This window comes from Hyaena hyaena, unplaced genomic scaffold (genome assembly GCF_003009895.1).
Source record: "Hyaena hyaena isolate Hyena2069 unplaced genomic scaffold, ASM300989v1 scaffold_376, whole genome shotgun sequence".
Lineage (NCBI taxonomy): Eukaryota > Metazoa > Chordata > Mammalia > Carnivora > Hyaenidae > Hyaena > Hyaena hyaena.
The window spans coordinates 367,577-393,581 of NW_024081008.1; the positions used below are offsets into that span (position 1 = coordinate 367,577).

A 26,005-nucleotide genomic window follows, 5' to 3' on the forward strand; every position below is an offset into this window, starting at 1 on the left:
TCAAGCCCCGCGTCGGGCTCTGTGCTGACAGCTCAGAGCCTGGAGCCTGCTTCCGATTCTTTGTCTCCCTCTCTCTCTGACCCTCCCCTGCTCACGCTGTCTCCCTCTCTCTCTCTCTCACAGAAATAAATAAAACATTAAAATAAAAATTAGCTTGCCTAATAGGCTATCCCCCCTCTTCTTATAATTGCCTATTTGTTTTACAATTTGTATTGAGTATTTTTGTAAGGCACCTTAAATACTTAGGAAAAAGGGGCCAGGTATAAAAAAAAAATGGATGATAGCTAGGTGGAAAGATAGAAGAAAGGAAGGAAGGGAGGGAGGAAGAGAAGGAGAGAAAGAAGGAAGGAGAGGGACACCTGGGTGGCTCAGTCAGTTAGGCATCTGCCTTTGGCTCAAGTCATGATCTCACAGTTCATGAGTTCGAGCCCGACATCAGGGGGCTCTCTGCTGTACACACAGAGCCCACTTCAGATCTTCTGTCTTCCTCTCTCTCTGGCCCTCCTCGGCTTGTGCTCTCTCTCTGTCAAAAATAAATAAAAAATTTTTTAAATAAAGGGGGCGGGGGGCGCCGCTGAGTGGCTCAGTCGGTTGAGAATCCAACTTTAGCTCAGGTCATGATCTCATAGTTCATGAGTGCAAGCCCCGTGTCGGGCTCTGTGCTGGTACCTCAGAGCCTGGAGCCTGCTTCAGATTCTGTGTCCCCTTCTCTCTGCCCCTCCCCCATTCACACTCTGTCTCTCTCTCAAAAATAAATAAACATTAAACAAATTAAAAAGGAAAGAAAGAAAGAAAATAAATGATTTTGCAAAATTTTTGAAACTCCGATAACTCCCTGTGGACCAAGAGACAGAACAGTCTTCCCTCAAAGCCCCCGGCCCACCTGGTGGACACTGCCTTGTTTCCCACCACACAGAAATCCACAAACAGCCCATCTAGCTCTCTTCTCTCCCATTACCACATCCCAGGGCTCTAAGGGTTGTAGTGACTCATATCATCAAAATTTTTACCTTCCTGGCTTAGATTATTGGCTCTGTCTGCTTTTAGACTACTTTGTAATTAAACTGAACCCTCCTAAAAATGTGCTACCCATCCCATACTGAAAGTATCATAATACCTTGATTTTCCCCTCACATAAGACACATTTCTGCATATCTACCTCAAAGGGCAATTATGCCCTCAGTAGGAGACTTTTTGGTACTGTCATTTTCATCTCCTCTATCCCCCTCCATGGTTCATAAAAGGCATTCAGAGCCGTTCAAGAAATATTTGTTAAACTGAGTTGAATTGAACAAAAAATATTTATATCCTTTCCTCATGTATTAGATTTTGAATGACAGAATTTAACAGTTAAATTGGCATCATTAAACCCTCCACGTGTTTCCAGCTTTGCTTTATTAGAAATCTAAATAGATTTACATGTTGGTTATTAACCTCTGTTACTATTGAAGAGCTGAACTGTATAATAATGAACTAAACTTAACAAAATATGATATTGATTTCTATAGGGATTCAAGGACATTTCTCTTGAGAGATTTATCCATGGGGGAGCCAATGTTACAGGGTTCCAGCTGGTTGATTTTAATACGCCTATGGTAACCAAACTAATGGATCGCTGGAGGAAGCTAGACCAGAGAGAGTATCCAGGGTCTGAGACTCCTCCAAAGGTACGTATTTGTTTTTATCTTATGTATTTTTAGTATTTTAAAAATTTAAGGTAGAAAGTTCATTATGTAGTTGTTCTCATAAGTTTTGTCAGGCATAGTCAGAGCAGAAGCATTTTGTCACTATCACTATACTGCACAAATTCTTAATAGTTTCTAAATTTTATATGTAAGAGCATGGTTGTTAGACATTAGCTGAAGCAGTTTACTATGACCATTATTATTACTCCACATATAAATTTCCATGAAGAAATTGTGTGCTTTAAAACAATTTTTCATTCACTAAATTTCTCAGAGGTAAGCCACGCTTGGTAACTGGTCCACCCCCAAACCACCACTAAACAAAAACTATATTTGCAAAGTGATTTATAAGGAGTAGGCAAAATGGGGAATTGGTAGAAATGTAAAATGTGTCAGCTCCTGCAAAACTTCTCTTTCAAACTAATAGCTAAAGGTCAGGTTGCTTAATTTTTCTGTGATTGACATTGTAGAAACATGTTAGTGGTATCCACAAAAGAGGCTGGTGGACTTCTCGTCACAGCCCATTTTCCCTCACCTGAAAACATAGACACCTGCCTTAGATATCATGTACATGATGGCATAGTATATCTCACACTCGGACTTAGTGACTTTGAGCTCCTACGTAATAAGGCAATTCTCATTTTCATTGTGCACTGATTCTTCACTGTCAGTGTTTTCATCTAAAAAGTTTTCAGATGTAATTTGGAAATTCAAGCCTAGAAAACTATAGGTAATCTAGATCCCCAGGCAAATAGTCTCGCTTCTTTTGTTCTCTAAATATAGCACTTTCCCCACCAGCCATGTCAGTTCCCCTCAGTAAAACAGGAATTTGGCTGATCATCTCATCTTTACTACTCTCTAGATTCATGAAATTTCAAAACAGAACATATATTGAGTATCCGCTATGTGTCAAGCACTGTATCCAACCTTCTGATTTTATGGACTAGTAAATACAGGTTATTAAATGGGTGTGTTAATTGGCCATCTCAGAGTTTGTAGGATGCCCAGAGTCACGGGCTTCCTGAGTCTTAGACAAGTGCATTGTCTGCTGTATTCCACCACTTCCCGTACTTGGATAATATATGTAAAAGCATATAAAAAAGCCAAATTATAGTCAAGATGCAAGAAACCCTCCAGATTAAAAGCACCTTGAGAAGTCCTTCAGCCTTCACTCCAGTTCAGAGAGAAACCCTCCGCAAAGCCCAGTTGTATCAAGTGTTAATGTACAAAGAGAGGGCTGGAAAGCTTACTTTTGGATTCATTTCTGATCCAGACACTTTGCCATATGGCATGTTCCCTTCATTCTGTTGTCTGTGTGCCGAGACTTCCTTGCACTTGTGCTCCTCACACCAACCAGTCTGACTCTTCCTTCCTCACCCCACCTGTTGTCAGACCATCCTTTAGCTAGGTGTTTCTTCTGTAAGCAGTCTTTCTAAGATCTTATGACCCATTGAGCTATCGTATCTAGAACAGGCCTCAAACTTTTTGGTAGTGTTTTGTGCCCCTTGTGATGCTCACATCACCACGTGATCAGAATGTCCACTGTGGTCCTCCCCGCTGGGCACACTGATGTGGTCAGTCATTCCCTCCCCTGCCTCGAGCCCACCCAGTGTCTCCTGTTTAGTAACCTCCAACTAGACTTGTCTTTGCCATAGTGTGAGACCCTTTGTTTTGTATACAATACATAATTTTCTCATTTTTCACAGCTCTTATTAGCATGATGCTAGGCACTTACTGTTTCATAAATGTGCACAATCAGTTCTCATTATACATAGTAGGTATGGTCTATAAAGTTGCCATGAACCCTGAGTGAGTGAGCTCTGAGCATGTCCTCCTACGAGAAATACAAGGTTAAGTTCTTCCAAGCCTCTGGTCATAACATTTTTGTCAGCCATTCAACACATAACATAAACATATTGTTTTAAGTCTTTTTAAAGAACCCTATTTAATGCATTGTTGATTCATTAACATTGAACTTGCAGCCAAGAGCGCTATGACTCCTTCCTCCAAAGGACTTAGCCGGCACATGTCTTTTCTCCGCAAGGCACACCACAGCCTTCTTGCATGGAGGATCACTACACAGCACAACAGCACTACACTTTTGAGTCATCTTAAAAAGCGAAATCATCAGCAAAAAGCACATCACTTTGGAAAAATGAGGCACGAAGTAGACCACAAGAGGCCCCAAGTTTACAGCGTGGGAGCTGACACAAGAAGACAGAATATTGCCTAGTTTGACTGCCGCTGGGTGTGCATGCATTGTGTGACCCTATTTTTCACCAGCTCCACACACGTCTGCAAATGACCCCCTGTGGCTTTTGATTTGGGTGTCACAAACCAATTTTAGCAAGTAGGCAAACGTGCGAATATCGGATCCATGAATAATGAGGATCAAATGTACTCAACTGAATTGTACTTGATTTTTTCGGTATCTCATCAAAGATTTGAAACACGATTTCTGATTTTGTCACCCCCTGACCTGAAGAAAAGGAAACCTCCTGGCACAGAGGTGCTCCACAGTGTAGGCCTGGCAAGTCTTCCCCCTCCTGGGTGCCTTTGCTCCCTTTCTGGGCAGCCGAACTGCGCGGCCCCAAAGTTGTCCCTCCTTCCCAGCCCTTGAGTCCTTGCTCTCACCTTCGCTCTCCTCCACCTTCATTTCTACCTTCCAGACCCGACCACCTTATCTGAGCCTTCATCTCAAATCCCACTTTCTCTATGAAGTTTTTCCTTAGTCTCCCAGTAAGTATGATCCCTTTCGCCTGTGTAATCTCCATATTATTTCATTGTGTCATTCTCACCGAGGACTTCACATAATTTTCTATCTATTTATTGTTGCACTTCTCTAAATTCCTTTAAAGCAGTAACCGTGTAGGACACATCTCTGTAGACCTCGCCATTCCTAGCCAGTGTCTAGCACGCTTTTCAAAGAGTTCTCAGATGTGCTGTTTCATCCTTGCCACAACCACAGGAAATAGGCACTGTTATTTTGTTTGGTTTGATTCTGCACCATTTTGTGTTCCACAGCTAGAAAATGTACACATTCCCATAAAACCAGGAGTAACAGAGTTAGAATTCACGTAGCTCTTTCCTCTGAAAGCCCAGGCTCTCAGCACGGTGCTATGATTCTGCCAAACTGTTTCGTTATCTGCAACCCCAGGTAACCAGACCTCACTTCACCATGGTGATCACCATCTGAACCAGGGATAACTCTAGGCCAAGACCGAGTTTTTACCCTGCCCTAAAATGAAATGTTTACTCAGTAAGAATTTTCTAGATGCTGTCTAGAAGTGTGCGCGCATAAATACGATTCATTAGACGTTAACACAGCATGACACTTGGAAGAGAATTATATCTTTTGAAAAGGTAAAACCTGTTTAAACCCCTGCAGCTTTCCAAGCCCCACCCTTACGGCCCGTCAAAGGCCCTCGCTGCTCTCACCGCCTGCCTGCTTTGCCCTGCTCCGCTCTGTGTGATACCTGTTCTCTTTTTGAGTTCACTTGTTTCATGAAAATGGATGGACCTTTCAAAACACGGCAAGTGCATCTGCTTTTTGGTGCCATCTCTTCTCAGCTTTGTTCTCCCATCAAAACAGCAACAGTGGTGGTGGTGGTGGTGGTGGTGTTTTCCTTTCTTAACCCTAAAACACCAGCATTGCATTTTCTCAGGGCTTTCACGTCTTTAGTGAGTTCTACTTTGTTTCTTGTTTTTCTTTTCTTACTTTACAAAGCAACAATGACAACACGGGTTGACGGCTTTCTCTGCTCAGAGATGTCGGGTCCAGGCAGGGGAGGAGGTAGAACATCATCCCAGCTGTGAGCGCGCACGCCTGCCCTTACCCCTCTCTCGTCATGTGTTTGAAGAGTATGTTACAAGGCTGGTGTTCGCAGGTCTCTCATGCATTTTCCTGCTGAAGCTTTTTAATTAGGCTCTCTACCTGGAAGGATTCTTTTTTTTTTTTTTTTTTCTTAAATAGCTTATTGTCAAGTTGGTTTCCATATAACACCTGAAAGGTTCTTTGCTGGGATTTATATTCTTGACCACATCCACGTTTCGTTCTCTCTTCCCTGGCTGATGTGCTTACTGGTCACATTTCCTAAGTTTACTTTCTGCAATTTGAATTTCAAATGATTTCTTTTCTCTTTGCAAGCAGCAAAGCAAGGGGACATCCTCCACTTTTCACAGCACAACACCGCCTCCCGTACAGGCTTGCAGTGTATTCATCATAGAGAACTGACCACATGGAATTCCCAGAAGAGATCGTGCAGGCTGTGGTCATGACTGGGGGCTGGCACTCTGACAACAGAGTTGGCTTCGGGAAGATTGTGCCCTGTTTTCCACGTGTTCGTAGTCCTTGTTCTTTTTATTTTCAGCTTAAACAAGTTACATGTTCTTGGTTTTTCCTTTTGCTTCCTCTCCTGTCCTTGATAATTTTTTCCTGAGGGTTTTATCTTTTCTGACAGGCGAGGAGCATCATCAGAGAACACAGGGCCCTCCCTTCACCTCTCCACTTCGGCCCTCTGTTACAGCAGACGCTTCGGGGAATGACCTGACGTTCCCGCACACACGTATAGCAGACAACAGGCACGGACATAACTATGTTCATTCCTATGTAGCACAGTGACTGGTGCACACACTTTTGTTCTATAAGTAGATGTCGTTTCTGGCATCTTGTGTCTAGCTGACAGTAAACATTCCCACAGGCTTCTGAGAAACCCAACCAACATATACACTTCAACTCAGTAAATGCTTAATAAATCTTAAGGAGCCCTGCTGGGCATTTCAGAAGGGGAAAGGAATGAGGCATCACAGACCTTCTGCTCTCAGTCACAGCACGTGACCACAAGGCAGATAGTGGCAGTAATGCACTTAGCTGCTTACACTGTGTCTCTTTCTACTCAGACACAGTGGAAAGACCTCACCAACCATTGGGTTGTTTTTCTCACCCAATGGAAAACTGTGCATTAAAATTTCTATTGTTCAGTGTGTTTTCCCCTTTTAAAATGGTACGATTGGTCATACACTCTCTGTAATAACATGATAATAGAAATTTCTGAAGCTAGAGTCAATTAATTATCAATAATTTAACTGACCTTCAGACAGGAGGGTGCTTAATGCCCCCTCCTGGGGTGCTAGAGGGCCCCAAGACAGTTCTTGGTGACTGATAAGATTTGATGGTTCACCAATAAAATTGCTTTCATTTTGTTAGTATACATCTGCTCTGACTTACGATGGAGTCCTTGTGATGGCTGAAACCTTCAGAAATCTTAGGAGGCAAAAAATTGATATTTCAAGGAGAGGAAATGCTGGGGATTGTCTGGCAAACCCTGCTGCTCCGTGGGGCCAGGGAATTGACATGGAGAGGACACTCAAACAGGTAACTCACAGTTTTATTTAATTAAGTTCAGTTTAGTTCAGAGCCTTCAGTGAGGCCTATCCAAGACAATGGAATAATTTTTCTGAGAGTAAATCTATATTACAATTGCCATTTTAATATATTAAGCCATTATCATTTTTGAGAGGTTTCTAAATAAAATACAGAGTAGAATACTGTTCATATCTTACTCAAGATAAACTAGGTTATGCCACAACAGTAAACAACCCCAAGTCCTAATGACTTCAGACAACAGGAGTATTTCTCAGTCACACACATGTCAGATTAGGAGAGGTACTCTGCCTGTTGTAGTCACTCAGGTTAGCACAACAGCTACCATCTCAAATGCTACAAAGAGAAAGAGAGTTATGGAACCTTTCCAACTGGCAATTAAATGCTGTAGCCCAGTGGTGACACTCATGACTTCAGTTTACAACTCACTTATTTTAGTCACATTGACCTACCTAACTACAAGGGCTCCAGGATGTACTTGCTACCTTGAGACCAGAACATCCAAGAACCAGAAATATTATTTAAACACTGCTAATGACCACCTCAGTAGATCTTTAAATTGCCTTGTAACCTTGGATTAAGTAATTTGTTTATTTTACTCTGCTTGGATTATACTAACACCGTTTTTCAAATGATTAATGTAATATGTGTGTATTTTTAATCTTACATTTTAAACGTTCTGAAATGCCATGAATTCAGATCACAAGTAAAAATGAATTAAAAGGAAATTTGGAATAAAGTACACTTGAATTTTTTTTAATATATTTGTATTTTAAACTCCTCAGGGCTTAATTTTAATATTATCAAGGAGAATATGATACATAATGGTTAGCAGGACTATTTAATGTATTATATGAATACATAGATAAAACTAAAAAGCAACTATAAACAAACAATATTTTCTTCCCCTTAGGCAATACTTCAATATTGAGGAAGTATTCTTTATCACATAAAAAAACAAAACATACTCATCTTTCAAGTATATGTCAGAATTGCTTGTATCCCTCTGATTTACTTCTTTCAGATTATCTCCCAGCAGCTCAAATACCCTATGGTTTTTAGTGAGTTATTTATAGCTTATAGTTATAGTCATAAGCCTAGCAGATGAAGTCAAGATTTCCATAAGCAAAATGGCAAATGAATATATGTGTGGGTTTTGTTTTTAAATTCATAGGTTCGAATTCAAGGCCTGACAGGGAATGTTCAGTTTGACCACTATGGACGTAGAGTCAATTACACAATGGATGTGTTTGAGCTGAAGAGCACAGGGCCTAGAAAGGTGAGCCACACTCAACCCATCTTCGTAGTTTGCATTTGACATTTTTAAAGGCTTATATTTAATAGGTAGCTGGATGTTCTACATTGGTTTTTAAATGTGAGTGCTTACAAATAGTATTTTTTTCATAATCTGTGCTGAAATAAATTCTTGTGTCATATAATTGATGTTTAATGGTGTGCCAAAACTGAAACAAACTAATTTATATACCATTTGTGTCTTTTATCCAAAATGGAAGCAATACATTAAAAAAAAAAAAAACGCTTAGCAAAAAGAGTCTCAACAACCAAAATTTACCATGCAGGAAAGGATACCCTGATATTTAGAACAGACTAAAATGTTCTTGAAATAAGCAAGTAAACACATTCCGGTGAACAAAAGAAAGAGCAGATAGAAGATGAGATTCAGTATCACTTTGCCAGTGGGGTAGTGAAACACCTGAGAAACTCTAATTGAGGAGATGGGGAAGTTGGGTAGGAAGCTGCTGGTGCTAGCTTCCTGGATTTCGGAAGGTAACTCTGCTGGCCTGATGACGTGACTGGACATATCAGTGGTCGTCTGAAAATCCAAAAAGTACTTGATGTCATGGACCCAGACAATCCAACCACAGTAGTTGGCTATAGACACTTTATACCCTAACACATATATTTTTTACCTTTCCTTTCACTAGGATTAACTAGGGTGCTCAAGGAAAGATGTGTTCAATCATCAATCAACCTGATCTAAATATTGTCTCAACCCTTGGCCATTTAAAAAAAATTCTCCTGTGTAATGTCCTACTACAATGCAATGATCGTAGCTATAACTTATGAAATGTCACCTGTGTCCTAAACACTGGACTTGGTATGATTTGATCCTCACAACAAACCTGTAATGCGAGTACTAGAAAACTACGGCCTGACAGGCTATGGGTCCTTGTCTAAAGCCCAGCAGTAAGAAAACAAAGACTTTAATTCAGATGTGTCTGACTCCAGAAACTTCTACATCATTACCCCACCCAAGCAGACCTGCTCTGAAGGAGTTTACTCTCTCGTGGGGTAGAGTCTAGAAGTTCCTTGACAGCTAAAGAGGAGGCATGTGGAAATCATAAAGAGGAGGAGATCCCTTCCAGCCAGAGGAAGACAGATCAAGGCCGGCTGTTTCGAGGGAGGCTTTAAAGTCAGGCAGGAAATCAGCGTTGGGGCAGGAGGGAGTGGAGGCTGGGTGTGGCGAGAACCTGAAGCGAGTCCGGGAGGCAGAACAGTTCAAGTCACAGGTGGCAAGTGTCCGAGGGTCTCCTAGTTTTCTTTTGCTGCAGTCTGGCAGGGGATGTGCTTGGGGGGGGGGGGGGGGGGTTTGGAGCTGCCATGGAAACCACCCTGGTGTCTCAGCCTCTCAGGGGCATCTCCTGGGGTGCAGGCTGCCAGCCGCAGCCTCCCCAGACCAGAGCCAGGGAGCAGGCGACAGGGCACCCGAGGAGCAGGGCTCCCAGGAAGCTACGTAGTGAGTCCCGTGTACGCACCACACCACCTGTACCCACTGTGTCCACACAGCCAGCAACAAGAAAGGAAGACACTCTTTGGGGCAAAATCCTGTCAGCCATGGAGCAGACGGAGTCCTCCGCAGGCCCCTAAACACGTTGGCTCACAGCCAGGCACACTTTCCTGCCACACACCAGACTTTGCAAAAGTAGCCACGTAAACGGAAGCTTTCCAAAATGCCAAAGACCACCCCTACTTCACAAAGCAGTAAGTGCAGAGAGTAGAATGACCTCTCTGTAAAAGAAAGCATAACGTAAAAAAGGAAACCAATAGCAAGCGAGCTATTTACAGCACTGAATCCTTCCGTGGCCTCTTGCTTCAGGATGCCAACATGCCAACGGCAGTTAAGGTTTTTGGAGGGGAAGGTTGAAGAGTAAGTTGAGAGAGTGATGCACATCTTCCCACTCGGCTGACATCCATCTAAGGCTCTTAAAAGAAATACGAAGGGTAACATCGTGTAGACTCATCCATCTTCATTTTTCCATGGCAGCGAGCAACTTGGGCATTCTGTCAATATTAAGCCTAAAAATGAGCTACTCCAAGAAACACTCTGCTAGGGAAACTCGGCGATATGTCTGCAAAGTGAGCAATCATTCTTGTAAATGGAACAGTTGCCAGCAAGGGAGCTCTCTCTGAAAATAGATCAGAAAGTGTGCCCGCTGGCCTGGCTGACTTCTGTGACACAGGCACTCATTGAGAGACTCGTTAAGGAGCCACCCCAGGGGCGCCCGGGTGGCTCAGTTGGCAGAGCGACCAACTTCAGCTCAGGTCATGATCTCATGGTTCCTGGGTTCGAGCCCCGCATCGGGCTCTGTGCTGCCAGCTCAGAGCCTGGAACCTGCTTCAGATTCTGTGTCTCCCTCTCTCTCTGACCCTCCCCTGCTCACACTGTCTCTCTCTCTGTCTCTCAGAAATAAAATAAAAAACGTTTTAAAAAATTTAAAAAAGGAGCAGCCCCAAAGCCCTTTCTGAAGGGCCAGCTGCTAAGTGTGGTGGGACCTTCCCCCTGCAGTGAGTCCCAGGAAGTTTCCTGGAACGCAAAGTGCATGGCAGTGGGGATTCTCAATTGGAAACATTGTATTTATTGAGAGCAGGTTGCATGCCAGACACAGAAATGGAAAACTGATGGGCCTTTTTATATTTAATCCACATGACAACCTGAAAGTGAGATATATTTTTTCTATTTTTATTTTTTTTAAGTTTGTTTATTTTAAGAGAGAGAGGGAGGGAAGGAGAAACCCAAACAGGCTCTGTTCGGTTAGCACAGATCCCTATGTGGGGCTCAGTCCCCCAAACCATGAGATCATGACCTGAGTGAAAATGAAGTGTCGGCTGCTTAACCAACTGAGCCACCCAGGCACCTCTATTTATTCTCATTTTATTTATATATTTATTTATTTATTTATATCTGAAAGAGAGAGACAGCATGAGCAGGGGAGAGTCAGAGAGAGGCGGAGACACAGGATCTGAAACAGGCTCCAGGCTCTGAGCTGTCAACACAGAGCCCAACGCGGGGCTCGAACCCACGAACCGTGAGATCATGACCTGAGCCAAAGTCGGACACTTAACCGACTGAGCCACCCAGGCGCCCCTATTCTCATTTTAAAGGAGAGAAAAGTAAAACTCACAGAAGCTGAGTAACCCGCCCAGGGATGTTCAGCTAGAAAGTGATGGAAATGGAGTGGAGACCAGGGCTCACCAGGCTCCAGGGCTCACTGTCTTGATTGATTGCTGTGACACCATCAGTGCCGGGGCCTCTAAGAGTTTTCTTTAGGGCTGGTGTGGGAATTAAGCCATATTCTGGGGGGACGGGTCTGTTCATATCAGCCCTCCTAGAAGCAAGCATTAAGTAGATCAGGGGCTCCTCATAGCCCCTCAGTCCTCACCCGCTCTCTACATTACAGGCAAGATCCACTGCAAAAACAGAGATGTTTACTCATAGCGTGGCGATACTCATGCATAAATCACCTTTAGGAGTCCAGAGAAGACAAATATTTTTCTGACATGCCTGCCTTTTTAGTGATTTAAATACTTCCCTATTTTTGCTCTAGCATTACAAAAGTATCCCTCACCCAGTGTCTGTCTCTAGGAACAGTAGCGTCCCGTCTGATTAAGAGAGATCAGGCCTGGGAAAAGTCATTGGTACGCTGTAAAATGTTGTGGAGAACTAGACGGAGCATCTCCATCTCTCGTGAGGTTCTAGGTCCCAACTTAAGATTCCTTTCCTCAGGAGGTGACCCTACATCACTGCCTGCTCTAATTGACTCCCCCGCAGTGAGTCCCTGTCCGATGAGGTCTGCCCTGAGGGGGCCCGTACCCCAAGCCATGGCTTTCTTTTTGCACAGAATTGCAAGTAAATATAAGGCAAACAGATCCACTTAGGTAAAGTTTTGCTTATTATCTTAACTTGTCAGCACTTCTAAATCATTTATCTTTTAAGGATAGAGGTCATGAAGCCATGGGCCATTTTTAAATGCGAGATGTGTCGGCGTTTTTAAATGCTGAGAATGTGTCCCAAATCTGTGGTTTTTCTGTTGTGGGAACTCATCAATAAAGAAAAATGCTGTTCCTAGAGAATGAGCTGCTGAGACCTGGAAAGTGGCTCTCTTAATGAAGTGCCAAACTGTGAGACCTATTTCCACGTCATATAACTGTCACGTGGAGAGGGGAATTAACAGGAAGTGTGTTAATTGACACGTTGCTTTTTTTAGTTTTTAAAATACATGTAGGAATTGAGGGTGTGTGAGGGTGTGGGTGTGTGGTCTCAGAGGCATACTTGTTTTTAAATTAACATTTTCACTGAGTTCTTAAATAAACATCTGCTACAAATAGATTCATGTGGACACCTGAAAGCAGTTGCTGAACTGATCTACGCTTGTAATTTGAGCTCAAACTAAGAACTGTATCAATAATGAAAGTCCGTTTCCTCCATCTGTCCTGTGATTACCCATGCAACATTTGTGAATAATAATAGTGTCTCTTTCTGACACGTAAATGCTTACTTCATTTTAATATGTTCAAAAATACCAACACGATAGTTAAGAAACTTGGAGGAAGCAGGAGAGACTTCCAAAACATATGAGAACAAATGAGACCAGTAAGGAATTAAGTACATTTTATCAGAGACAAGAGTATCATCACCTGCATCCAGAAATTCAAGAAGGAAGTTGAGCAGCCATTTAGTGAACACCTACTTGGGGAGATTGTGGGGCCTAATACCAAAGGGTGTGAACTCAGTGTCCTACAGACCGAGGATTGGAACTCAGGCCCCATGGGACTTTTCCTGAGTACAGTGCGTTTTACCTTCTTATATACGTCCTTGTCTCCAAAATCAGGGTCATAAATGCACCTGCCTCTGAACTCGCTGCGTGGATAAACTTTTCAGTGCATCTAAAGAAAAAGCAATGGGGACAGTGTGTGTCCCAAAGCAAGCAGCCCGTGTGGAGGCCATTCCTAGTACTTCATGGTCTGTGTGATGCAAAGGGCCCTGCATTTCCTATACGACCCCATGACAGTTCATTACTTTGTAAAGTACTTAACTAAGTACTTAATATACTTTATGGAAAGGATTTTGTTTCATGCCTAAATGAGAAAGTAATACAAGGATTTAAAAATACAAGAATACAGGGGCACCTGGATGGCTCAGTCAGTTGAACACCAACTTCAGTTCAGGTCATGATCTCCAAGTTTGTGAGTTCAAGCCCTGCATCGGGCTCTTTGCTGATGGCTCAGAGCCTGGATCCTGCTTCAGATTCTGTGTCTCCCTCTCTCTCTGCTCGCCCCCCACTCATGCTCGCTCTCTCGCTCTCTCTCTCTCAAAAATAAATAAATAAACTTTAAAAAGTAAAAAAATAAAAATATAAGATTACAAATTTAAGTGTGATCTTTGAAAGTGAAAATACATTAACATTAATGCCTGATGTACGTAGCATTTTAGAAATGGTCAGGCTTTTACCCCATGGTGAGGTTATGGAAAACCCAAAACTATTTCTATATTGCCTCAAAAATATGCAAGTCTTTTTTGCTCAAAAATATCCTGTATGTATTCCCTTTGCAATAAAGCCAGTAACTGATAAAACCATGTAAATTAATTTTAGAAGGTGCCAGTCAGTCCCTCTAGAGAGAGGTAGTCCATCTGTGTCCCTATTCTGTTTTGAACCCCTCCTCCCCGGTGTCATAGCTGCTCCATGATTGTATATCGTAAAGTTGCCCAGTGTACCACCAGGCAGGACCCTTAACATCAGAAAAATCAGCTCATCATCAACTAAGAAAACTTCCAAATCCTTTTTGTCTCCTTTTTAAATTTGCTTGCTTATTAATATTCCTCATTGTTCCAGGAAGAGCTAGAGAAAGCTGTTCTAAAATGTGTCTTCACTGCTTTTCTCTGTTCGGCAGGTTGGTTACTGGAACGATATGGATAAATTAGTCTTGATTCAAGATATGCCCACTCTTGGCAACGACACAGCAGCTATTGAGAACAGAACAGTGGTTGTAACCACAATTATGGTAAGTTTTGGTCTATGCTTTATGCTGTTCCGTCTTGTCCACAGGCAGATTTAATTCCCCAGCCACGGGGAGCAGGGTGAGCACAGCATCCTAGCTGGGGTGACGTGGGTCATGGGTCACGTGATCCACGGGAGTCTGTTGAGGCCCTGAATAGGTTTGCCCCGAGCTTTGAGGACATTCGGCACTTTTATTTGTATTACCTTTTGTTGCATTTGTTGTTCTTGGAAAAATGCTCAGATGTTAAAAATTGAAACTGTCACACTCTAGTTAGAAATGTATGACATGCTCACTTTCCAAAGGACACAAGAATGAACATGAAAAAATCAGCAACCAGTCACAGAAAAATATCTGGTGGTAAACACCATATTATTGTTGTTACTATGTTTTTTAACACATCAATGTACTAATAGTTAATAGTGTCAAAATGGATAATTTTCAAGTAGTTTAATCATTGGATAGTGATTTGCATTGTCTGTTTATAATAGCAGAGATGTGAATGTAAAGATTTTAATGAGCCTGTTTTATATAACTAAATGCTTTCGAAATAATTTTGTTTTATATTTATTTTTAATGTGACAAGGGTGTTTTGCACCGATTATTTTTCTCATTGACCAATGACACGTACACAATATGATGTATCGGACTTCTCCTAAGAATTAGGACAAATCCGATTGCTCCATTCTGCCTCATCATAACATGAAAAATACTCTGAGTTTTAAGGACATTTTCTCAACAAGACCCTAATGAAAATACCTTCTAAATAGTAGAGAATATCTGGTATATTTTTCTGCCCTAAAGTCAAGCCTGCACTTTAGAGTCGTTGCTGCTCAAAGAGATCAACAGTCGGTGACCCATATCCTCAGCTCACTGTCTCGTTAGGCGGAACACATTTTTAATAATTCATGAAGCCCCTACTCTAAATAAAGTGGAAGTATTTTGTGTTATTCAGCTTTTAGCTTATGTAACTTTAATTTTTAGTAACGTCAAGTTTTTTCCAAAACTTTTGGCCCTGGAGTCAAAGCACGAAAGTGCCAGAGAGAAAGAAGCTTCCTTGTGTTGCAGTTAGTTTTCTGTGTCGCATCACCAGCTAGCAATTTACTGTTAATCTGCCAAGCCTTGATTGGAAGTTGATGATTTTAGAATGCAAACCAACTGACAGCAGTTTTTGTGTAAGAGTGCGAAATCCACACCTTCTAGCTTAATTGTGTAATACTTGCATGGGACTTGAAAAGCAGTGTGTCTGTACGTATATACTTCCTTTCCTAAAAAAGACACAGTAATGCAGAGTCGTGCTTCAGTGCAGTCCTCGTCTTTTCAGCCTCTGATGAAGAACCCTATTTTAAGAAATTGATCAAGAAGGAAATGAGTTCCACGCTCTTCAACCATTCCTAACTAAGGCCCGCGTCTTGTTCTCCTGTGTAGTAAATTTAAGCTAAGTTTTCATGTGGGATTCTTCTTCGATGACCACCTCTGGACTACCAGAAAAAAAAAATTTTTAAGTTCTGTGACTTTTCCAAGATCCTAGAAAAGAAGAATTAATCCTCATCTTTCTCAAGAAAATTCATAGATGTTGAAAAAGAGTCACTTAGTAATACTGACCCATCAGTTCCCCTGTCTTGAAACGAGGTCACTGTACAGAAAGGTGGGATTCTGTCACTCCTAGCCCCGCTCAAAGGTCTTCTAAAAGTAAATATCTCTGAGTTTGTGTGCTTGTTTCCTGGATATACACAGCTGTTTTCTTTAAAGGTTCTCTGGAATCTTGCCTGTTCTGTGTGAAATAAAGTGTTTTCATGTGCATTATAGGTAAAATGTAGACAGTCTCCTTTTCATCCCTGTTATTAAAGGCGCTGGAGATCTGATTCTTGAAACCAAAATATTGAATCACTTTCCAAGCATGGCTTGTTTTCAGGAAGCATGCTACCAAAAATAAGTTAAAATGATTGAGATTCAGTGGTTTCCTATATACATAAAGAATATTCTGTAAAGTTAACTGTTATTTGACAATGATGATCATTAATATTTTGCCATTAAAACAGTGCAGTATTCATATTTGTCTTTTGTATAAAAATGTAATGTTCGTATAGTAATACCTCTGGGCTTTGCAATTGCATAATGATTTGGTAATTTTAAAAATTACCAGAATCTTTTCCCTAGAAGCATTCCTTATATTTGCTCTTGTTGAAAATGGTCGCCCGGGACCTCTGACCATTCCACCACCTCATTCATTTTGAAAGAAATATGGTTCCTTGTAAATGAATGGGATATTGGCACCTACATGTCAAAATCTCCCAAATCCAACTGAGAACGCCCCACACAGATGGAATTGGTTAGACCCTGTGACATGTGCCAGGCAGGCACCCAGACACCAAGGTTGAGTGTGGTGGCCTGGAAGCCGTGCGTTCTGATCAAAGCTGATACGCGCTGCTCCTCCATGTGTCTTTGCTTTGTGTATGTTGTTATTTCTGTGTTGATACATTGTAATGATATCTGCTGTCGTTAAATAAAAGTGATTGAGAAATTCATTTACTCATCCATAAATATTTATTAAGCTGGGCACGGGATATGCTAGAGAACAAAACAGACGAGAATCCTGCCCTCAGATGAGTTTATGTTCTGGTGGAAGAAGGCGGACCACAGACAATAGATAGGTTTTGTGAATCTCATTCTTAAATAAAATGTGGCGTCAGCTTTTTGTACTGTTGAAATTTATTTTTTTTTCCTTAGAACAGTGTTGTATATCTAGAATGTGATCTTCACTTTAATGACTTACTCCACCTGAATATAGTCATGCGGACTGTAACTTAGCTGAATCTCCACGAAATGTAAAATTGGCAGAGACCTCCTGTGAGGCTCAGGACTACAAAGTGGGAAGGTCTGAAGTTTGGAGTTCAGATGCTCACTGTTTCCTATCTTTTAGCCCTAGTGACTAAAATTTATAAAAATTTTATAAAGTCTATAATTGTGTATGAGACTATGAGTCATCCTACTTTCTACGTTCTAAGTAATAATTTCTGTCAACAACCTAAGAAAGCCAGATCTGTGCCATGTGGTCTGCACATGCGCAGTTGAGGAAAACCACATGCCCCAGAGAAAAGCGAGGGTGGTGGCTCCCTCCCTAACCTCACTACTCAGGCTGCGGAACTCTCTGGAAAAGGAGAGATAGGGCAGTACGTCAGCCAAGCCCATCTTCCCCCACATCTTCACTTCTGAAGCCAAACAATGCTTATGACGCGTTACTCAGTTTAGAAGGTTTTTCTTACCGTCTTGTGAACATAACAGACCTTGAGGAAGATTTTCCACACATATATCTAAATTTATTTGCTACAGCATCAGAATTAGGTTACAAACCTGAAAGCAGTTTTACTTATCACACGTGATCTTTCCAGAGGTTACTCTTTTATACCTTGTATTAGATGCTTCATATTTTATCTTCTCTGTGTAGAATTTTATGGATGCACTCTCTCTATATACATGTGCGTATATAACAGCACACACATATTTTATATAATATATGTATATGTACAATAGCTATACACAATAACATAGATACATTAATTATTCCCTTGTACTAAATACTAATTTCCCCCATGCATATGCCTGCCTCTGATTAACACTCAGTTAGCTTTGAAATACCTTATTTTGTATAAACTTAAAATTGTGCGGCCATCCAATTTATTCATTTTCTTTTAAACTGAATAATAACCTTTTAATTCCCACTTTTAAGAATTTTACCCATGGGGTAAATTATCTACATCCGTTAGTATTCTTGGAGAAAAGGAAATATCATTTACCAAATAACTTTGGTTGATAATACTGATTTTATTATTTTAACTGTTTTCAATAGTACTTGTAATGTTTATATTTGTGATGTTTAGAAAATCTTAAAGCCTTTCTAATAAGTATCTCTTTCAATAGTTTTGCTTTTGCTAAATACAAATAACCCCCAAAATTTTTCTCAGTAGGAAAATACTTTATCGATTGAAAATGATCTTAATTCATTTATACAAACATCATAAGCAAGCCCTAAGGTAGCAGCTTTAGATGGAGATTGATTTCTTTCCTGAAATAGCAGAGCAGATGTAGAACTCTACCCATTATGGAAATTGTAGTAATAAACTCATAACCACGAGGAAGGAATGCATTTAAAATAACTTCTGAGGAGTTACCGTCCCACAGAGCACAGTGATTGATAATAAAGATGGTAGGTTATGATCATAAGGCAGAAGTAAGTGGTTATATTCCACTTGTCCCATCTTTCCATTTTTGTTCACAGTTGAATACCTGGGACTCCATAAGGCTACATATCAAAGATGTCCCACAAATCCCCCTTAATGACCAGCCAGGACTCTTATTTTCTTTTCTTTTGAGAAGATCTGGTATTTTCTTCATCCGTAGTAACCCCCAAAACCTTGTATTAAATCCACCGCAAGTGTGCAGGCTAGAAGGGCTACATGTGCACAAATTGTCAGGTTGGGTTGGTGCAAAGGGCGAGGTTGGGAGAGCGTTAAGATCTGTTACTCATGTGGATTTAATATGAAGGGAAAGCAAAATGAGACACTCGTGAAGAAACTGGCAAGAAAAGCCTAGCCTTTCTCTCCACCTGTTCGCCCACCTTCCCGAGTGTGACCATCTTGTTTCTCTCACACGGCAGCACCACACTCCTGAATCTCAGTACTGTTTATGCCCCTGCCCGTGCGAAAAGTCTCGCTAAATTTCTAGTCAACATCTTCAGGACCCTGAAAGTTTTCTAGTCTTTGTTGGTTTGCTTGGCAGGAACTCAAAGACCCTGCCGGGCCCGTTCTGTCCAAAAAGAGAACTGGAAAAAAGGAAAGAAAACTAGATAACTTTTTACTTAGATTCGCATAGGTGTGTTTCAGAGACAGAGCCTAGCACTTAATAATTACTTTCCTTTTGAGGAGCTGAATCAGAAGTTCTAACACAACTGCTTTGCCCTGATACTCCTGTTTAGGGAGCCGTAATGCACCAGGAAATCTTCAGAGTTATCGAGTGCCTTGTATGTACCAGACGATAGGAGAAGATGGTTTTGTCAACACTGTGCACTCACAGCTTCATACAAAGTGTTTCGTTCACCCACAATACAGAAATCCACATCCTTACTTCCACCTGTCCCCTCTCTAGTTCAATCACATGAAATCTCACGTAGCTGCACACATCTTGACAGATACAGTAAGAGCTTCAGCAGTTTCCAGATATTTTGAAATAGAGATTCAGAGCCCACTTCTGCTAGTTCTGTGAAATGGAATGATTTGCTTGCCCTTACTGAGCCTTACATTTTCTCCTGCCAAAATGGGAAGTGCCCGCCCCAAAATATCAACGTGAGAAGTAAATGAAAAGCACAGTTCACAAACTTAACATCATTTCTTCATGTGTACTAAGTAAATCAGAGCTGTTGTCATTTTTCACGATTGTATTTTATAATTGTCCTCCACCACTCATACTCCTTTACCATTTTTACAAAGAGTTACAATCTTAACTAATCACAAGAGGACAAGAGGCATATTTTACTTATTTTTGCACCCCTAGTTCCCAGCAAACTGCCTGGCACACAGTGGGTGCTTCATAAGTGCTTGAGTACATAATAGAAGCACAGTTTTTACTAAAGCAGCTTGCTCACTATATAATGTAGAGGGAATTGAGCAAAGCAGATGGGCTTACTAGCTAGAGAATCATGTGCACACAAAGTGATATGGTCATATGTGTGCATGAGGGCAGAAATATTTGAGTGTTCGAGTATTGCAGGCGCTTTAGAATTGACCTTCAACCTTAGTACCACCTGTGAGCCATAGTGGTGCAACTTGTGAAAACTTGTCAAGTGTGTTCTACTAAAGGTTGTAAGTGATAACTCTGAAGCCGTTTCGGTTGCATTTTACAAATGTGTGATTCTTGCTTTTCTCTGCATGTTCTTCCACATTTTAATTAGCTGTCCCAAGAAACAAAAGAATGAAAGTATTAGCTCATTTTAGCTACTAATACTTTATGAACTCTCTTAGAAATTAACACTGCTTTGCAACAACTCGCCAATTTTCATAACCACATTTATAATTTAGTAATTAAACTATATTTGGAGAATGTTTTCTGTAAGCCACCAAACCATTTTCATCCATCTAAAGAAGGGACAATTTGTTGCCTTAGTTTTATAGGTAGAGAAGCCTTCTTCACCCAAATCCAGTGTTAAAATATTTATCAAAGAAGTGAGAGATTTCTGGATCCCTTGACTATGTCAACCTAAGGCAGATTATTCAAGGACCACGCCTAGGCAGTTGCCCGCAGTAGAATTATTAATGGCATCTCTTTGAGAAAATTATAGATCATGTCAGTTACAGTTTTAAGTTTTTAAAAGTCATTTCCACATTTACAAAGTCCTGAAAATCAGAAGTAGTAGAGACTGCCATGTTACACAGAGTGAAACCCCATCTAACACAGTTGCAGGAGCAAGTTCAGCTTCCCTAGTTAAGTTCAACTTCCCTTCTTCCCTGGGCTGCGGGAGAAGAAAAGAGTCACATGAACCACAAAACCCTAATTAAACCCTAATTAAAGCAAAATTATTGGAGAATTTTAGGAAAGGTGATTTAATGCAAATAAGTATATATATTTTTTAAGCTCTCAATTCATTTTTTCATTGACCTCGCTAGTGCCTGCTGAGAGAGGCATCCAGCAGAATGCTAGAGAGCAAAGAAACATCATCTAGCTCTTTTCCCAAGGGAGGTCACAGTTGAACATGGCCTAAACAAGATGCAGAATATGGAGCCCTGTGACCTTGAGTAGCTACTAAATGGCCTTTAACTTCATGACGTATTTTAGAATACTAATTTCTATGCCAAAGATAATACCTTATGCCTCTCTAGACAGTCATTAATGTTTATTTTTCCTGTTACAGTCACAGGGCTAGGTATGTAACAGTCACTCGGTAGTAAACTGTTTTAAAGATTTTACTTCCAGTATCCAATATAAAGCCACCGAATATACTTCTAAGCATATTTCTCTATTCATCTTTTATTACTGATTTCTCGCCACACAAAATCAGTGTGTGTACTAACATTAAATGTAATCTTTTTGTCAAATTCTGCAGTTCAAAAGTTTAAGACTTTGGAATGTTTTATAATTTCCCCCTTTACAGTTCTACTTCTCTCATTATAGGAATCCCCATATGTTATGTACAAGAAAAATCACGAAATGTTTGAAGGAAATGACAAGTACGAAGGATACTGTGTAGATTTGGCATCTGAGATTGCAAAACATATTGGTATCAAGTATAAAATTGCCATTGTCCCTGATGGAAAATATGGAGCGAGGGACGCAGACACAAAAATCTGGAATGGGATGGTAGGAGAACTTGTTTATGGGGTAAGCACATCAACTTACTGAAGAATTTACTTACATAAACCTGAAACTTTTTTCCCCCAGGGCACATATCTATTTCTAAACCTATTACTGTTTTTAAATTTGCATTTAACATTCAGAGAAGCATATAGGATGTTCAGATGTTTCTCTAGTTCATTATGGTGCCATTCCCGAACAATGAGAGAAGCTAATACCTCATAACTTCAAAATCTAGAAGGGTAAAAATTTAGAGTATGATGTCCCATTTAAAAAAAAGCAGTGACTTCAGTACCTGTGATGATTATTCTCTTAATCTTGACGTTGCTCTATCATAGCCATGTTGTTGTAAGAACAGCACAACAAAGTTTTATTAATGTTACTCAGTAATTGAAGGGGAAAATTTCCTTCAATAGCATAAAGTAAGATCTTATTGTAACTAGTTATCTGTATCCCTGTTGCTTGTACTTCCTGGTAAATATCTTTTACATAATTTGGTGAAGCAATCATTAAAATACTTTAGCATCTATAAAATACTCAGTTCTGCTGCACACAGTAAATTTAAACTTTATGCAGTGGCATCATTTTTTTCGATGTTGCAAAACACAAAAGCCAGAATGGATCCCATAGCGGGCCTCACGTGAAACCAGGTGGAGCCCTTCCCTGGGAGCTCACCAGATACTGAGTACGCACACTTATTGCCAAGGGCAAACTCTGTGTCAACATGCCTGCCTTAATCAGAACAAGATCAGTTTTCTTCAGCTATCGCTGCAAAGGATCAAAATGAAACCAGCAGTTAGCAAGAGCTGGTGATGCCGGATACTTCCAAAGTCCAGAAACCAGCCCGAGAGCTCATAGCAACCTGTATCCGCCTGAAATGTGTTCAGAAATTTCCTGTGAGCCAATTCATATTTCACAGACTTCTCCTTCGGAGCACACTCTGTCTGATTCGCCCTCACAAGACCCCTTGGAAATAACTACATGAGAGCCATCCTTCCCTAGACAAGAATAAAGATAGAACGGCTGAGGACGTTAACTGAAGTCTGTAGAGGGCCCCCCTCCTGAGCCAGAACTGCAGTCCACTAGTTTCATGATTCTGCAGCCTGCATGTAGGGCCTGGCAGTGACCAACTTTCTGCAGCCAGTGCAGGACTGTAGCTGTCCCCTCAGCAGAGGAGGAAATTGTTTGGCGTTAAAGAGCAACCACTTAGTTTTACATCCATTTATGAGAACTACTGACTAGTGAAGTGTCCTAAATGAAGAAAAACAAATTGGCAGTTTTAAAGAATCAAAAAGTATTTTACCACACAGGGCTCATCAACAGTTTGACAGTGAGCTTTAGGCTCCAAAGAAAAAGGATTCCTAAACCATGTGTTCCTGGGTAATATTTTAAACATTTGGTAATATTTTTAACTTTTGATACAGTAACTAGATTTTAAGTGTAAACATTATTCAAGTTGTTAGAACTACAGCAATTCATTTCCTTCAGAAAACACTATTGGTTATTTCATCTCAGAAAATCCTGCTTGGATCGCCAATTAGTCATGGATGGCGTAAAGAGCCTAGGTTACTTTCTAGAGCATTTGTTACTTATCTCTTACGTGGAGTCCCTACCCACTGGGCATCCCAGGCTCACCCCTTTACAAGGGCTCTAACCATATGGTTCAAGTAACAAAAACAAGTGATATTTACAGAGTAGCATAGTTAACAAAAAGTTGTATCTGTGGTACACACCACCATAATGGAAAGTCCCATCAAGTCAAGGGGGTGTCAAAGAGAAAGAGAAGATAACATAGTGGTTATCAACTCTCGTTATGTTCATTCATCAGTTAATCCACCAGGGTTTAAATTCTCTCTTCTCTGCCACTTGACCTCTTCCCAAAAGGAATCTTTTTCCATGTGTCTCGTAGTTTCTGCAGACTCAGTGCTTCACATCCTGGTGTCTGTGAAATCTGCACTTTCTTCGCGGTTCTTTTACTTTCTTACTGCGAACACATACAACAGATATCCAGGTTCCGGGGCGCGGGGTGAAACTCCACCCATTCTGGGCTATCCACCAAAGCCCATTAGACAGCAAAAGGATTCACTTTGAACCTGTTGTTGTTGTTGTGTTGTTATGATCTTTGCACACTTTATCACTGGAATTGTTAGGAGTAAGAGTCCTGTGAAGCGCTCACGTGTGGCCTCAGCGCACCACCAGGTGGTGGCCCAAGAGCACAGACCTCCCTCCCCGGCAGGTGCTCTCTCCACTGCGCACCGTGCGCCCGGCCAGTCCATTCCACGGTCTCCTGTGGCCCTTCTGCTGGGCCCTGCCGTACTCGTGTGCGTGGACTTGAATCCACGGGAGTATTTCTCCAGGCACGTTCCGTGGCCGGCCCGCACCAGGATCACCTGTGCTGTGTGGTAAAATGCCAGTTCACGAGCCTCGCTCCAGAGGCCCTGAGAGCCCAGGTATCATCAAGTGTCCGCAGGAGAAACTTTACATACTTCGCTCTGGGAATCACCGAGAGGTCATGGAACGCCTCCAGGGTTAGCAGACAAAGCCCAGCTACGTCTCCTCTGTTCACTGTCCACTTCCAGAACTTTCAGACGTCAGAAGTGTCCTCAGGGACGTCGCGTCCCCACCTCCATCAGGTGTCTGCCCGCCCTCACATCTAGTTTCACATGCAGGAGGCTCCCTTGTTTCCATCCATGTTGCTTTCCTTTTGTAGAGTTAACTCACCCATGGTCACTTGCATAAATAAGGAGTTTCTAAGAACATGGCACCGAACGAGTTACGAGGGGAAAGGTGATGCTCCAGATGAAGGGTGCCCAGGACACGTGTTCCTCTTGCAGCAGCAGGACAGTCACTTGGAAAAGTCACAGCATCGTAGGCTGTCATCACGTATTCCCCCAAATGCAGCTTGGAGGGATTGTGGGCACAAGAATAAAATACATATGATTGAGACTGATCATACAACATGAGAAGAATTATTCTCCAAGTGTTTATTTATTTTGAGGGAGAGCAAGCATGAGTAGGGGAGGGGCAGAGAGAGAGAGAACTAACAGAACTCCCAGGCAGGCCCTGAGCTGTCAGCACAGAGCCCACTACGGGTCTCGAACCCAGGAACTGTGAGATCATGACCTGAGCCGAAATCAAGAGTCAGACACGCAACCGACTGCGCCTCCCAGGATCCCCTAATGTCACAAGAATTTTTCTAAGCATGAAACCAAAGGCTGAAGACACAAAAAAGATAATTTTATATGGCTACAACAAAATTTAATACGTATATTGCAATAAAGTACCATGAACTAAGTTACATAAACAAAACAAATGCTGAATAGGGAGAATATTTGCAACATATTTGGAAAACAAATGTTAACATTTTGAATGTGTCTAAAAGTGCTTACAAATTAGTCAGTAAAAAATGAATGTACCATATGGAAAATAGGTGGCGATTACAATAGATTATGACACTTAAAAAGGTAATGTATCTATTTGTTTTATAAAAACAAACTCAAATTAATACAAAGAGATCTAATTTTCTGTAGAGAAAATTGGCAAAGATAAATGAGAGTAAAGACACACATGGGCTGCCACCATCCATAGCTGCAGATGCTGTCACACAGTGTTGGTGACAGGAGAAATCTGCGTGGTCTTCCTGGAGAAAAGTTGCACAAAACATATTGTGACCATTACAAAGATTGATACCATTTAGGCCAGCAACCCCACTTCTAGAAATCATCTTAAACAATTAAGGTATGTGCTAGAGTTTGTTTTCAAAGATGTTCACATCATCAAACTTTTAAACTGTGTAAACCTGGAAACAGTATAAACATTCCTTAAAATAATAAGTAGATTGAGTAATTTTTGTTATTTTCACACGATAAAATACTAATCATTAATCTTTATATGATAAAATGAAAAGGAATTCATCATTTCCTTCTGAGTAAAGGAATTATGAAGTAGTGTTTTATGAGGCACCTGTGTGGTTCAGTCGGTTAAGATCTAACTTTGGCTCAGGTCATGATTTCGTGGTTCATGGGTTCAAGACCTGCATCGGGCTCTGTGCTAACAGCTCGGAGCTTGGAGCCTGCTTCAGATTCTGTGTCCTCTCTCTCTGTGCCTCCCCTACTTGTGCTTATTCTCTCTCTCTTTCTCTCTCTCTCTCTCAAAAATAAACATTAAAAAATTGTTTTAGAAAACATAGTTTTATATTACCCTATTGTAATATAAGAAAGATATTGTTGATCAAACCATGTCTAGCAGGGTATATAGTAAGACAAAAATAAGAGTAGGTGAAGAGAGTGGAGGTAAC

The 26,005-nt window shown here is 41.1% G+C and overlaps 1 protein-coding gene across 1 annotated transcript in view; it reads left to right on the forward strand.

Moving 5' to 3' along the window:
- Positions 1-26,005, forward strand: part of GRIA4 (glutamate ionotropic receptor AMPA type subunit 4) — a 244,568-nt gene that overhangs the window by 168,792 nt on the left and 49,771 nt on the right. Inside the window, exons 5-9 of the mRNA XM_039250622.1 lie at positions 1,509-1,667; positions 6,892-7,059; positions 8,243-8,347; positions 14,260-14,370; positions 21,529-21,735. Coding sequence (XP_039106553.1) covers positions 1,509-1,667; positions 6,892-7,059; positions 8,243-8,347; positions 14,260-14,370; positions 21,529-21,735 — 750 coding nt within the window. The remainder of the gene's footprint in view (positions 1-1,508; positions 1,668-6,891; positions 7,060-8,242; positions 8,348-14,259; positions 14,371-21,528; positions 21,736-26,005) is intronic.